This window comes from Nelumbo lutea, chromosome 2 (assembly GCF_056320005.1).
Source record: "Nelumbo lutea isolate HS-2025 chromosome 2, American lotus-T2T, whole genome shotgun sequence".
Classification (NCBI taxonomy): domain Eukaryota; kingdom Viridiplantae; phylum Streptophyta; class Magnoliopsida; order Proteales; family Nelumbonaceae; genus Nelumbo; species Nelumbo lutea.
This window is the reverse complement of record NC_142685.1, coordinates 25,424,860-25,440,189: the sequence shown is the minus strand read 5'-3', so window position 1 is coordinate 25,440,189 and position 15,330 is coordinate 25,424,860. Positions and strand designations below refer to the sequence as shown.

Sequence of the window (15,330 nt, the reverse complement as noted above, 5' to 3'; positions counted from 1 at the left end):
TGATGCGGACCCGGGCCCCCCGGCATGTTTAAGGCTCACGCGCCTTTTGTGGATGACGAGTTAAATTCAGTTAAAGATAAGGATAATTTTGTCATTTGATGATTGTACCGGTATTAAGCTTCTCTGCCCGATCGTTTTTCGGGTCTAAGCTCTTCATCTCTCTCTCTCGTTCTTGCCGTGCTTCAAAAAACTAGTTTTCTGTGTGCGAATCATCGAGTACTCTTCTGATCTCTTGCGAGAAAGATGTCAGGAAAAGGCGCGAAAGGTTTTATTACAGGTAAATCCTCAGCCCTGGGTGAGAATAAAGACAAAGACAAGAAGAAACCCGTCTCTCGTTCTTCTCGAGCTGGATTGCAGGTTCTTTCCCTCTCTCCATATTATATATAAATATCTGTTCTCTTTACTAGGTGACATTTTTGTTCGATTATTTTGTGTCTTTCTTTCTCTTTGGTCGAATCCTACAAGGGTTTTTGAATGCATGATTCCTTGTTCTGTTTCTGAGATTCTTTTCCCATCATGGGTGCATGGTAGCTAAGAATATTGACAATTGCAGTTTGAACTTTCCATAAAACAAGTGGAGAAACATTAGCAGGATGACAAAGATAAAGCATAGCCTAATGAAGCTAGAAAAGACGGTCTTTTGTAAAATAGACGGGAATGCGAGTTATAAGATCTAAAGACATTTCATTGCCTAAAGCCTCAGGATGGCATTCTAGATGGTGAGATATGTTGGTGGAATTATTAGTGAAGACAGTTTCGTTTTATAAGCAGAAAGGAGTTTGGAGGAAGACTTTTGCTTGTACTCGTTTGATTTGTTGAATTCTGTTTCGATTTGCTGTTTAAAAAGTTCGACGGCGTTGACTTATTAGGAAATCGAGGTAGGAGTTTTACAGGCTTACCGTTTTCCAAATCATATTGGCCTCATTGTAATTGGTAATTATCAGTCCTCATGTTCTGGGAATTAAGTGGTGGAACCACTTGCTGAGCTGGTAAAATGTGTGAACTTTGACGACACAGAGCTGGGCTCGTATCCTTAAATCAACTAAATCACTAGGCTGAAAAGAAAAGGGTTTATCTTCAACACTGCAAATTCATACTAATTGACAGTAGTGAGAGCCAAAGCATGGTTTTTATCTTTAGCCAAAAAGAGCAATAAAGGATTTTCGCTAATGAAGGTCCAATTGCCAATATCAGAATGCTGATCCCAGGTGAACCAGTCCCATCAACATCTATGTAGCCCTGCAATAAAAGATGGTCATGTGTCTGGTAGATGATGCCATGGCTAAAACTCTTTCACAGGTATTAAAGATGCATAGGGAATCCTGGAGATGTGATGATTTTAAGCTTGCATGGACTGAAAAATCTTTCATTGTAAACTTCTACCCCATGAAGTTTTCGGATTATCAATCCCCTTTTTTGCATCATTGAAATGATGATATTATCAGCATAAACAAGTGCAGGATATTCTGACACCCATTTGATAATGGAGTAATGTTTATGACTTCTAATAAACACATCAATGTTACCAATAAAAAAAAACATCATGTTAGAAGTTCTAACTTCTAAGTTTTCTTGGACCGGTGAGAAGTATACTGTTATTATGTATGTTGCTGTTGAACTCTTAAAGCTCTTAAACAACATGAAACTCCTCTTTGTGATGATAATGCCAAATATCAAGTTGGCTCGTTTGTCTTTATGTTGATCGTTACAGGCCTCTTGAATTTTCTCTACCCCCAATTTTTTATTTGATTTGTGATTTTTATTTATGTGTAATGTAAATTTATTATTGTTTATTGTTGATATTTGATAGAAGTTCTCTTGAGGGTGGGCCTTGGCACAATGGTTGGGTTGCTCCATTGCGACCTGGGTGATCAGGGTTCAAATCTTGGAAACAGCTTTTCTGTATGTGCAGGGGTAAGCCTGCGTACATCCATCCCTCCCCAAACCCTGCATTGGTGGGAACCTTGTGCATTGGGCTGCCCTTTATTGATAGAAGTTCTCTTGTTGAGGTGAATCGATTGAGACCTCAGATTCATACCAGAATCACTATTTTTTATAAACACTAGAACCATGATGATCCAATAAACCCTAAGCTAAACCCAAAAGTTCTCTGAGTAAGAACCATTTGATCATTACATGGTTCACTCTCATTAATGAAATTCTATTTACTGTTGTTTATCTAAAAAATTAATTCTTCTGTCCAGGGACCACAGGATTTAGAGGTTACATTGTTTACAAATATGTACTTCTTCATATAAATCACCATGGAGAAAAACTAATGTTCTCATCTAGTTTTGAGACATATGCCAGTTAAGGTTCATTGCAAACAAAATGAGATTTGGATAGAGTTGAACATGGTTTCAGGCTCCAAGAAATCCTTACCATATGTTTGTGAACAATCCTTGCCAAGCAGGTCTGCGTAACACCACTATGTTTGAACTTAATAATATATGCCTATCAGGAAGTTGTGTTATCTCCTAGAACTTGAAGTGCTCATTTTAACCCCCCCCCCCCCCCCAAAAAAAAAAAGAAGTGCTTGTTTGGACCCATTGGCAGAATAAACTTGTTCAGGCTTTAGACTATGTCACTTCTGCAGGGGCTGCACTTGCTTTTCTCACTAGAATGCTCTTCATTCAAGGTGGAAGGAGAAACCCAAGTGGTGACTAGATGGATGAAAGATGATGGATACTTGAGGTAGCCAATAGACTCTCCAGAACCATATTCGGGAAGCTAGATTCTTGTCTTCAAGAGTGACTGGATCAGAAGATTATCTAACAGAGTTATGGATTTCTTAGCTGATGAAGGTGTGCACTGGGAGGGCTTTTAGGAAGCCAGCCGTTGTGGTTTAGCATTGAGTGGTTTCTATCTGGGAAGGGAGGAGGTGTACTTGATTTGATTCTCTTATCACCTCTGCTGTGGGAGTTCCACGGCTGTCAATGGGTTGGGCTGACCCAACGGACCCAAACCGATTGTGACAGTTTTGGTTCCAGGTCCTGATATAGTGTCCCCATTATTATCAGTTCGGAACTGGTTCCACCCAGTCCCGAGCTATATTCATATAATACATAATATATATTAAATAAATTATATATAATATTTAATATATATTAAATGTATGTATTTATTACAATCGGGTCCGTCAGGTCAGACAAGATTATCCTGAGAACCAATCAGTTCGGTTCTGGGTCTGAAAATTATAGACCCTGCCGGTTCCGAGTCCTCAATATTTCCTATCGGGTTGGTTCCAGTTCTATCTGGTTCCGGCCCAGACCCGACTTGTTGACAGCCCTAAGGAGATCTTAGTTTTGTACTTTTTTCTGCTTAATCATGAAGAAAATTCTTTTTGATCTTGTTACATTTTCCCCTTTTCTCTTTGAAATGGCAAAGGTAGTATTGCTTTATATCGTCAGGAAGAATCTTTTATTAAGCATCATGTTTCTTATTTCTTGTTTTTCCCCTTCCTTTTTCAGGAAAAAAAAACAGGCTTTTGTTTTGATAGTGAAAGAAAAAACATATTAAAGTAGAAAAAGTACATTTTTAAGAGCTATATGGGCATAGAGCCCACAAAATTGAAATAAAAAGCACAAAGCAAAAGAGCCAGGGTTTTGCACACAAAAGGTACCATCTCTGCACCTCATCACCCTATGTAAAGCCACTATTTAAAAAGACCCTCTAAAAACAATAAAGTACTAACCATCCCCATTCAAGAAAATAAAGCTAATACTTTATTAGCTTACTTTTGTTTGTTGGGTTGAAGGGGTTAGCCCAGTTGGGGGCTTGTGGCCTGATTTACCTTACCTTTTTTCAAAAAAAATCTCCATAATGGTAGCATGGATTAGCAAACCACCACCAGAAGCCTTGGAAATGATCTCAACCAGGCAAAACAACCAGATAATCCACATAGTATTCAGTTTTCCATTTCTAGGATCAATATGCATGTAATATATGTACATGAGAAAAATAGTAGATGAAGATTAGTTGGTGCAGGAGCCAAAGAGTCAAATTTGCAGTTATTTTTTGGATTTTTATGTACTTTTGTAAGTAGACAATAGTTTTTTTTTTTTCAATCCAATTTACATGTTCTATGTGGGGGCAAACCTATATTAGCTTGATTTGTTTAGTTATAGTTTAGTTAGTTGTGTTTAAAAGTTAAGAATCATTGGTAAAGTAGTTTAGTAGCTATTTATTTATTTATGTTTTTCAAGTTTTAGTATGAGTGACATACCTCAAGATGACAAGTGTGAGAAAGCGGGTTCAAATTTGAGAGCAGCCACTTTATGCAAATTTATGCCAAAAGATAGTTCTATATCCAGTCCACTCCTCCAAGGACCTCAGATAGATGGGGCCAATTATGAGCATAATTTTTTAAGGAAGGAGTTTGGCTCACCCTAGACAATCTATGTATATGTGTGAAGCTGCAAAACATGGCTAATGAGTTGTGGAGATTTGGTGTGTGAACCCAAGGAGAAAGGTGGGGCTTGTATTAAAGATCTGAGAACTATGAATGATGGCCTTTTTATATAAATGGCTATGGAGATATGGCAAGAAAGGACTCAGTTGTGGTGGCAGGTGATTGAAGGCAAGTATAGAGCAGCGCCAGTGGATTGGGTTTCCCTTGAACCTCAATCTTCTTATGTAACTAGTGTGTGGAAGGGAATCATGGCTAGGCTTCCCAAGTTTCAAAACATTAAATACAAGCCAGGGAGAGGTAATGGTATTTACTTTTAGATAAATTGCTGATGCTCAGATCAACAGCCCCTTTGCAAGCTGTATCCTTCCCTTTATGCAATTGCTTCCAACAAGGAAGGAGCTATCTTTGAGCTCAATCCGGGGCTGGAGAAATCTGAACAATTGGGAATTTGGGAGGTTCCCCATTTACTGGATCTGTTGGGAAGATTGCATGAGGCAGAGCTCAATCCAGGGGCTGAAGATGCTTGGTGGTGGGCTGGGGAGAAGAATGGGATTTTTTTTAACCAAAATCCTGATTTCATGCTTTGGTGGGTCCCTTTGTAAAAGGAAGATGGGGCTTTGTGCTGGGCACTGGGTGTTGCCATTGTGGTGCACAGTCAGAATCAGTTCACCTTCTTTCCTTTTGCTTCATTGTCCTTTCACCCATCAGATTTGGTGCCACTTTTTTTCAGCTGTTTCAGATGCACTGGGCTCTTCCATCCACTTTCTCTAAGTTGCTTTTTTCTTGCAGATGTGGTTCTTTCTCCAAGAGGGGGAGATTACTATGGAATTGCTTCCCTTTGCAATATGTTGGGCAGTTTGGAAGGAGCGGAATTGCAGAGTTGGGCTGGTGGTTCTAGGCTTTTTAAAGGAATTCCAGTCAGTTATTTCACTGATAATTGGTTCTCCTGATTTTTTTTTTAATTTTGTATAGTGAGCTGAATGTAAAGGCTTCTGTGCATATATAGGCACATAGGCACCTTTTTGTATATACTGAGAGTTACTCACCCTCTTATAGTTTATTTCAATACAACCATTTTTACCACTTTTCAAAAAAAAAAATCTGGAGATCATTTTCTGTTTGTATGACTTAGTGATTGACTTCCAAAGTCTTAAAGTGATTCTATGAACCTTAGGTGTGATTCCTAGATTTTTGTTCTATTGTTTTCTCCTTCTGTCCCTACTCTCTCTCTCTCTCTCTGTGACTTAAGACACCAACAACCATCAATGAATTGGAAAAAAGCAATCAAAAGCCGCCATTCAAGATCAACTAAAGGATTGAATTAATTCAGAGCAAGTCTCATATCAATTTCCTTCAACTCTCAACTTTTACACACTTTTATCTAGAGAGAGAAACTTCTTTCTAAATCACCATCGTCAAGCCGTGCTTAAAACTCATCTCCCATAATTTATGTTCCTTTTTTCATCCCATTAAAACAATTTTCAAAATTTTTCACTAAAACTAATTATAAGTAAGAGTTGCTAATTGGGCTTTGACAGCGAGGACTTAAAGGGCATTTCTCAAATCAATATTCTAAGAGGGTGGCAAGTTGCTGAGTTTTAAGTTAGAAGGCAACAAAGGGCAGTAGGGTGGACTGCCCCAGCTTTGGGTAAGCTAAAATTAAACTTCGATATTGGAATTTGGGAGTAGAGGGTGTTATAAGGGATCACAATGGCAATATAGCATGTGGAGTTTCTGGCCCAATTGGATATAGTAACTCCCTGATGGCTGAAATATAAGCATTGATTCAAGGGTTAACGTTGATGACCTTGAAGGGAATGATGTGGAGGTGGAGAGAGGTTGTCATACCATAATCTGCTGGATGAGAGCTCAAGAAGAGATGCCATGGAAATTCAGGTTGATGGTGAGACAGGCACAATTTTTAGGTACCACCTTGAATAGCTCATTCATATGGGTACCCAGAAGTGCTAATACTTTGGCTGATTCACTAGCAAGAGCTGGGGTGGCAAAGGATAACTTTGAATGGGCTATGGGGTTGTCCAGGGCCGGTTGTAATTTGTAATTTGTTTTTTGGGCTCCTTGGCATAGGAACAAACTCTGTACTTTTGGCCTGCTGTTCACTTTGTGAACAGTGTGGTGTTTCTTTTAATGAAAATTTTTTGTCGTTATTCATAAAAAAAAATCCACTAAACCCTAATTCTCAAGGGTTTCTAATTTTAGGAATTCTTGTCTTTTGTGCCAAACCATCTTAGAGCCCTTCCAAATTCAATCCCCTTTTTTATTTTATCACCCTAAATACTCTTTTGAAATGATTTGGAAAGAAAATGATTAATTTCAATCTCAACATAATTGATTTTTTTTGTTTTTGTTTTCTCCTTTTAGAATCTTTTGCACATTGTAGGAATTTCAGTTCTAAATTAGCTTCCTAATTAAATCATACAGCATGGAACCCTAGACAAACTGTCATTCATCTTCCCTAGACTTTCCCTTCGCTCAACAAACCGAAATCTTGGACTTAGACCCTTGAAAACTTTGGCATTTTTGGCACAAAGTGGCTACTCTTCGCTCCACTCTACAAACCCAAACTTTGGACTTAGATTATTGAAAACTTCATTTCATTGTCACTTTTCCCTTAAATTTGTTGTCAATAGCCTTGGATCATATTAATCCTAACAAAAAGGGTCATTACTCCAACTTTCTGGGGTCTTAGGAGGGGTGGACCAGCTACCTAATCTTTGGCATTCTTTTTTGGCACAAAGTAGCTGCTTTCAGAATTGAGTCCATTTCCTCACACTTGTCAGCCTGAGATTTTACCACTGCGGCAAGCAATGACCCTGATCATATCAGCCATGCATAATTAGTATTCAGAACAGACAAAAGTATCAGGAGTTGTATATTTCATATCAAGGAAAATTTGATAATGTGTTGAACCATGGCTTTATATTTAGTTGGTTAAATCATGTGTGATGTCTATCTTCTTTGAACCTATTCTTGTATAACTCTCTTTGGCATGATTGAGTTAATATGTATGCATATAAAGAATTAATTCTCTATGTCCTTTTAGTTCTCTCTTTTCCTCGATTTTTTTGGTAAGCAACTCTCTTTTCCTCAATTTGAGTTAATATTTATGTGATTGGTATTTACTCATGACACACAAATCTTCTCATATATGGTGTTAAGAAATAAGAAGTCTTGGAGAGACTTTGTGGATCTGAACTTTCCTCATTCGATTTCCTTCTTGAAGAGAGTTTTAAATGGAAGACAGCCCAAGTTGGCAGTCCAAAACCACCTGGGCCGATCTTTGATGATGCTGCAAGGCTAAGTTGAAGTTTTGGAATTGGGATCCTTCTGTATATGAAGAGGGAGTGGAGAAAAGAAGCAAAATAAAAAAAAATGGTAAAAGCAAAAAGGATAAGGAGTGAAACAAGAAAACATTGTTTTCTTGTCTATGGAATATGGATTGAATTTTGTTGAATAAAATTGGTCGGTGAAGTGCATGGATGAGGACTAGTGACATGGATGGTTATTACAGTGCAAAATTTAGACATTTTTTAATCATCACTACAATCAATATCTTATTACTGAGTATAGAAAAATATGGAAGTGCTAATTCATTAGCTGATGTACTAGCCAAACAAGGGGTGGAAATAGATCAACTATTTTGGGCACAACTATAAAATTATGAACAAGCTTTGTGGGGAGAGATAAGAGGGTTTATCTCTCACTGTTTGTATATTATGGTGTATCATATTTTACTTTTCTATATTAATGAAACTTCACAGTCATTGATAAAAAAAAAAAAACTCACTTTCAAGAGATTGAAGCGAGACAACTTTTACAATAGCCAAAAGCTGACATTACATAAAAAAAAGCAGAAAATCCGACTTTATTTAAAATTTCCCCTTGCTTGATGCCCCCCATACCAAATTCTCCCTTGAAACCATTTCTCCCGCCAGTGCATCAGTAACATTTTGCTGATCTAGGTGTCCACCTGAAGGAGCTTCCCCTCCCCCCCGACCACCACACACTTCTTTCTTTGATCCTTGATTGATGTATTATTGGTTACGAGTGTCTTGATTAGAATGACCATGATTTGAACTGCATTTTGTTTTCTATCAAGTGATTGATTTTTTGGATATTGTGATTGAGTTAGACATGATTTGCATTTTGTGTGTTGCCTATAGGATGTGATCCGCTTGTCATAAATTTCAGAATAACAATATTAATTGGAGACTTGCCTGGCATGTTTATTCATCTTTGATGTGTATGGAACCGTGGCCACGAGAATGCTGTCACTTGGGAATTGGAATCACTCATATTGGTATTTTGTTGGTTATTCTTTTCTGTAGACTGGGAATGGTCCATGCAGAGTGGTGGAGATTTTTGTGGTCATTGGAGAAGTCTTCAACTTTTGGAATACCTTTATGATCCAGGGGCATCCTTCTTGCCAAGGAAATTGCTAGACTGGATTGGATCTGGTTGAGTTAAAACAATCATATGCTTTTTCTGGATCTGGTAGGACAAAGGAGTATGATGGATCAAATTGTTACTTTCATTCGGAGCACCATATATCTTGGTTGAGCCAGAAAGGATGTGGATTGAAGTATTGATAGAAGACATGAGAAGTGCAAGGTGCCACCAACCAGCAGGTTGGTAAGGTCTCCTGCTGGTTGTAGTGGAGACTTTGGGACCGAATCCCGCCTGCACCTGGGTTGGGGGAGCTATTGGGTTGGGGGATGGGCTACCCCCCGTTGTGTAGCCCTCTGAAAGAAATCAAAAAAAAAAAAAAGAAAAAAAATAAGATATGAGAAGTCATTATTTAACCAACATTATGGCCCTTGATTGAGTGAAATGAAAAAGCAGGATTCTGTAGGCAACTTCCCAAATGGCTGGGCTAAAGTTTTTGTCAAATTAAGTATATCTTGGTTGAGCCAGAAGCAGTGAAATCCAATGTTTAGAACTTAGATTCTTTAGAACCATAAAGGACAACTTTTTTGAGATTCACCAGAACTATCTTCTACATGTCTTGTAATATCTTTCTTTTATCTCTTCTTTTTCTTCTCTGTTGGGTGACTTCTGGTCACTTTCCCTGTAATATCTCTTTGTTCTTTTATTAAGCCCATGTTTGGGAGAGCTTATTCGAATAAGCACTTATTTTGGGCCAGGACCACTCCAATAAACACTTATTTGCATTTGGGAAATAAGCCTGAATAAGTGCTTATTTTTAGGAATATGCACTTATTCAAGAAACCCAAATTTTGAGCTTATTCGTAAATGCTTATATCTTTTCTGGCCAGTTTTGGTCTGCCACAACACTTTAAAAACGCCTATACTACCCCTGTTTGAAATAAGTGCTTTTTCACCAAACACCCATAAGCGCTTATTAGGATAAACAAAACTTGGCCTAAATTTTATTTTATTACCAAAAAAAAAAATCCTTGTTGAATATTATTGTGAAGTTTTTTCTTCAGGTTGCAACTTCACTAGGGAAAATATTCCTAATCTATTCTGCACTACCTGCCAGAAGCAAAGAAGAAAAATGGTGCTTGAAAATTTGCAAGAGAGAGACAGAGAGAAACAAGAATCAGTCCTACCTTTTTTTATATTTGGAAAATGGACAATATATGTAAAATGCCCAAGGAACACTTCGGTCCTACCTTGTTTGTTCTGTTTATGTTTATTAGTTTCTGACATGCTTCCTGCCTCCCCATTTTATGGGGAAGTCATTGTTTTTGTTTCCCAGGACACAAGAATCCACTGTAAAGTTACATGCTGTTTTTTTTCCTAATTTGCAAGTGCACTCGTTATAAAAACTTAAGCATGTTTTGTTGGGAATCAGATTTGCTCCTCACAGAGGGTGCCTCACACCAAACTCAGAGTACATTGTGGCCGTGCATTGGGCATATCTTCCCATGAATTACAACATCAAGTATGGGAGATGTTCTCAATGCACAACAGAAAGAGCTGTGAAGTTGGTGTGAGGCACGCTCTTTGAAGAGCAAATCCAGATTCGTTTTGTTGGCATATTTGTTGCATATCTCTTCCTCTAATGGTCTGCTCTGTGTATATCATAATACTGCAGTTTCCAGTTGGTCGTATCCATCGTCTCCTGAAATCAAGGATTACAGCAAATGGAAGGGTAGGGGCAACAGCTGCTGTGTACTGTGCAGCTATTTTGGAGTATCTTACTGCAGAAGTGTTGGAATTGGCAGGCAATGCCAGCAAGGATCTGAAAGTTAAACGTATAACACCAAGGCATTTGCAACTTGCCATCAGAGGAGACGAAGAACTTGATACTCTGATCAAAGGAACCATAGCTGGTGGAGGTGTGATTCCGCACATTCACAAGTCTTTGATCAACAAGTCCTCCAAGGACTAGCATGACTTATGCTCTCATGTTATGGATAATGAATGAGAATCATTGAGAAGGCCTTGTACGTATTTTGGTTGTGTACATTGAAGATTTTCCATGGTTTATGGATTGAGGCTACCCTGAATGCTGCTCATCATCTTTTTGCTTTAATCTTGGTTATATTCTTAGTTTTTGTTAGACAGATAGGATTTGTTAATCTCCATGTGACTCTAAATTGTGCAAATTTTTTTTTTTGCTGGGCATACTTGATCTTTGTTTTATCTTATTTCGTTGCTTTTAATTTTTGTTTCGTAGTCGAAATAGATCATATTATAGTTCTTTCCGGCAATGAATAACATTTATAATATATAAAAAAAACATTTTTATATTTTTTGGGATTTTTTCCATGTTTTGAAAAATCCATAAATCTAACAAGTTTTGACCACCAATGCAATTAGATATATGTCTGTGGTTAGACCACTGCTATAAATCTAACAAGTTTGGGCATCTATTAATATTCAAAACAAAAAAAGTAAAATCATGCCAAGAGTTGGAAACTCTAATGTTGGTCATGACCACTACTATTAGTCTTTTTTTATTGTTTCATCACTTCCATGTGTGTATGTCATATTGATATGAAACACCATGTACAAAATCATGGGTAAAATATTTAAAAGTACCTGTAGGTTTTTCGGAATGGACTAAATATTTCTTTTTTTTTTGTTTCAATTATCTTTACTACTATTAAAACTTAAAAGTGTGAATGAGAGTGAAACTTTTGTTTCACTAAAATACCCCAATATTTGAATTTGGTAGCTCTTTAATTATAAGGACAAAAATGTAATTTAAACAACCATTTTTTTCCTTGTTCAAGTCCCTCTCATTAAATCTTAAATTTAAGGTTAAATCCATTAATATTTATTGACTCTTACAAAAAATGTAAGGCCTATTTGTTTCCTTCTAACTCTTAATCTCTTAAGAGGAACCATATAACTTTAAGAGAAAAATGGTTGTTCGTTTCCTCTTATCTCTTATCTCTTAAAGTGCAATTATACATTTTTTTTGTTTTCTAATGATATGCCAAAAAGACAAACAAAAACTCCCATATATGGGGTCAAAATGGATATTTGATAATTTCGTTATGGGCCCGTGCATAGGATCTCGTCACGGGTCGGTCCACGGTGAGAAAGCCCCGCTTCCCCTTACGCCTTCCCTTGCGTGCAAACCCTATTATAGAAAACGAATGGGTGATTTATCCAAGAGACCACCCGAACTCTCCTAATGGGTGATTTGTCCAAGAGACCACCCAAACTCTCCTCACTCTTTTCTTGACTGGAAAACTGAATGCCTTTATTTCAATTCGTAGCTCCTTAAATAGGAGATTACAGAAAGAAATTCCTAATTAAACTCAAACTCCAACTTGAACTCAAACTCCTACTTACCTACTCCTAATGGTAACACAACTCTTACTTAAGATAAGGATAAGGGATAAGGAATGGTGTAGCTGGCGGCGAGTTGGCGGGTAGAGCTGATGTGGTAAGATAAGTGTGGGCCCACCCTGATGATTTGTCATGTGGGCCCTGCCCTACTACTGCTGTCGGGCGGTGCGCGCATCTCGCAGTGCTGCTGCTGTGAGGTGAGTGTTGCTGTCGTGCGATGCGTGCTATTGCCGTGCGGTGCGTGCTACTGCTTAGTGCTGCTGTCGTGCAGTGCATGCTGCATGCTGTCAGGCGGTGCGTGCTGCACACCGCCAGGCAGTGCGTGCTGTGCGCTGCTAGGCGGTGCGTGTGGTGCGCTGCCAGGTGGTGCGTGTGGTGCGCTGCCAGGCAGTGCATGTGGTGCGCTGCCGGGCTGCTGTGCGGCGCTGCCGGGCGGTGCGCGTTGCTGGGCGGCCCGCTGTGCATGCTGCTGCCTATGACTGCGCTGCAATGTGCTGCCGGGCGGTGTGTCCATAACATCACACCCCTCCTGGACTATGAGCTTGTCCTCAAGCTCGAATTGGGTGTCGAAAACACCCTCAAAGGAATCCTAGATGGCTTTGCCCTCCTAGATCGGGTTCCCATGGAGGGGATTTAGCCTCATCTTCCTCTTGTTTTACTAGGAGGCAGAAAAGTCTCTTGCACTTGTGCCCTGCTGAGTAGAGTTCGTCGCAATTAAAGCACTGCCCCCTCGCCCTGTGTTCTGCCATCTCAGCCCTGGACAAGTGCTTAATGGGGGGTGTAACGACGATGCTCCCTGCACTGGATGCCGATTTGGGATTGGTGCTTGTCTGTGGCTTCCGTTCTTGGCTGGCTGTTGAGTATAGAGCCACTCCGACTGGTTCTAGGGATGTCCATGCTGATGGAGGCTGCCCCATACTGACGGTCCCATGGCTGAGCTGTAGTTTGCGTTCGAAGGCACGTGCTAGGTTCATGGCTATGACCAGGTTGGGAGGGTGTTGCATCTCCACGTCCACCCTTAGGGGTTCTGCTAGCCCCGCGGTGAACATGTCGACTTGCTGATCTGCGTGAACCGAGGTTGCTCTAGCGAGAAGGGTTTGGAATTGGCGTTGGTATTCTGCCACAGTTCCAGTTTGCTTGAGGTTGATTAACTTGCCCAGCGGGTTGCTTGTCAACGGTGGTCTGAACCTGAGGAGACAATATGATTTAAACTGCCCCCAACTGAGATCGGGTTCTTCTTGCTCCAGTCTGTAGAACCAGAGCTGCACCTCTTCTGATAGGTGGAAGGCAGCCAGATTGACTTTATCCTTGTCATCAGTACGTTGGTTACGGAAGAATTGTTCATAGTGATACAACCATCCTAACGGGTCTCCGGTGCCGTTGTAAGATGGAAATTCCAGCCAGCTATACTTGGGAATAACAGCGGTCTGTTGTTCGCCGAACGTCTCTGCCCCGTTTGGACAACGATTATTGGTGGTGGCGGTTCCCTCAAAGTTTCTTTCTTTGTTGGAGAGGAACGCTTCCAGCAGGCGTCGCAGCTCCTAGACATCATCCTTGACCTCATGAACCTGCTGGCTGGTTTCGGCGAGCCTATGCTCTAGCTCGTGGACCCTGGAAGGCAACGGCTCCTGTTCCCCCATGACGGTAGGCTGTGATATCAGAATGTTATGGGCCCGTGCATAGGATCTCGTCACGGGTCGGTCCACGGTGAGAAAGCCCTACTTCCCCTTGCGCCTTCCCTTGCGTGCAGACCCTATTGTAGAAAACGAATGGGTGAGTTGTCCAAGAGACCACCTGAACTCTCCTAATGGGTGATTTGTCCAAGAGACCACCCGAACTCTCCTCACTCTTTTCTTGACTGGAAAACTGAATGCCTTTATTTCAATTTGTAGCTCCTTAAATAGGAGATTACAGAAGGAAATTCCTAATTAAACTCAAACTCCAACTTGAACTCAAACTCCTAATGGTAACACAATTCTTACTTAAGATAAGATAAGATAAAGATAAGGATAAGGGATGAGGAATGGTATAGTTGGTAGCGAGTTGGCGGGCATAGCTGATGTGGTAAGATAAGTGTGGGCCCACCCTGATGAGCTGTCATGTAGGCGCCACCCTATTGTTGCTGCCGGGTGGTGCGCATGTCTCGCAGTGCTGCTGCCGTGAGGTGCGTGCTGCTGTCGTGCGGTGCATGCTGCTGCCGTGCAGTGCATGCTGTTGCCTAGTGCTGCTGCCATGCAGTGCGTGCTACGCACTGCCGGGCAGTGCATCCTGCGCGCTGCCAGGCGATGCGTGCGGTGCACATTGTTGGGTGGCCCGTTGTGCATGCTGCTGCCTATGACTGCACCGCAATGCACTGCCGGGCGGTGTGTCCATAACAAATTTTCAGAATTCAGAACCCATTCTCTTTATTTAGAATTCAAAGAAAAGAAAAGTCCATAAATACCAATATACCTCTTAATGTAATTATTGCACTTTTAGATGTCATACTTTGGAGCAAATGAACATGCCCTAAGTCAAACATATTAAAGAAAAGGCTAAAATATAAAAACCTCCCCTAAGGTTTTTGATAATCATAAAAGCCTCCCCTGAAGTTTCATTTTAACAAAAAGCTCCCCTAAGGTTTTTGACAATCATAAAAACCTCCCCTGAAGTTTCATTTTAACAAAAACCTCCCCTAAGGTTTTGACAATCATAAAAACCTCCCCTGAAGTTTCATTTTAACAAAAACCTCTCATCTAGTTTTGAAAAATCCAACAGTTGCCTCCCTCCCATTATTGTCTTAGTTCATTATCAAGAAAAAAAATATTATTGTCTCCATAATAGAGACTTTGAAGTTACAAAATTTGCCCTTATTATTTGTTAGGAAATCTTTTAATATAATCAAAATGCTAGATTTGCCATTTGAAACTTCACTTAATCATAATGAGTTTACAAAATTAAATTACTTTACTCTTTAAACTTCACTTAATCATAATTTTTAAAATATTTAGTTAAAAAATAAAAGTTTTTCAAAAATTAATGCATTAGGCCAATGTTTTCTAGCTAAGACAATGATGGAAGGGAGGCAACTGTAGTATTTTTTTAAACTATAAGGAAGGTTTTTATATTTTACTCTAAAAAATAAGTGT

General features: G+C 39.7%; 1 protein-coding gene across 1 annotated transcript; it reads left to right on the top strand.

Moving 5' to 3' along the window:
* Positions 1-90: 90 nt before the first annotated feature.
* HTA9 (histone H2A protein 9) lies at positions 91-11,026 on the top strand. Its single transcript, XM_088972360.1, has 2 exons — positions 91-357; positions 10,494-11,026. Exons 1-2 carry the CDS (start codon positions 244-246, stop codon positions 10,788-10,790), a joined length of 411 nt encoding a protein of 136 aa, XP_088828486.1. The 5' UTR covers positions 91-243; the 3' UTR covers positions 10,791-11,026.
* The last annotated feature ends 4,304 nt before the right edge of the window (positions 11,027-15,330 follow it).

Excerpts from the sequence above, each read along its gene's own strand:
- HTA9 (XM_088972360.1), top strand. The coding sequence starts at position 244 with ATGTCAGGAAAAGGCGCGAAAGGTTTTATTACAGGTAAATCCTCAGCC. Across the intron at positions 358-10,493 it reads CTTCTCGAGCTGGATTGCAG|TTTCCAGTTGGTCGTATCCA; the intron begins GTTCTTTCCCTC and ends ATAATACTGCAG.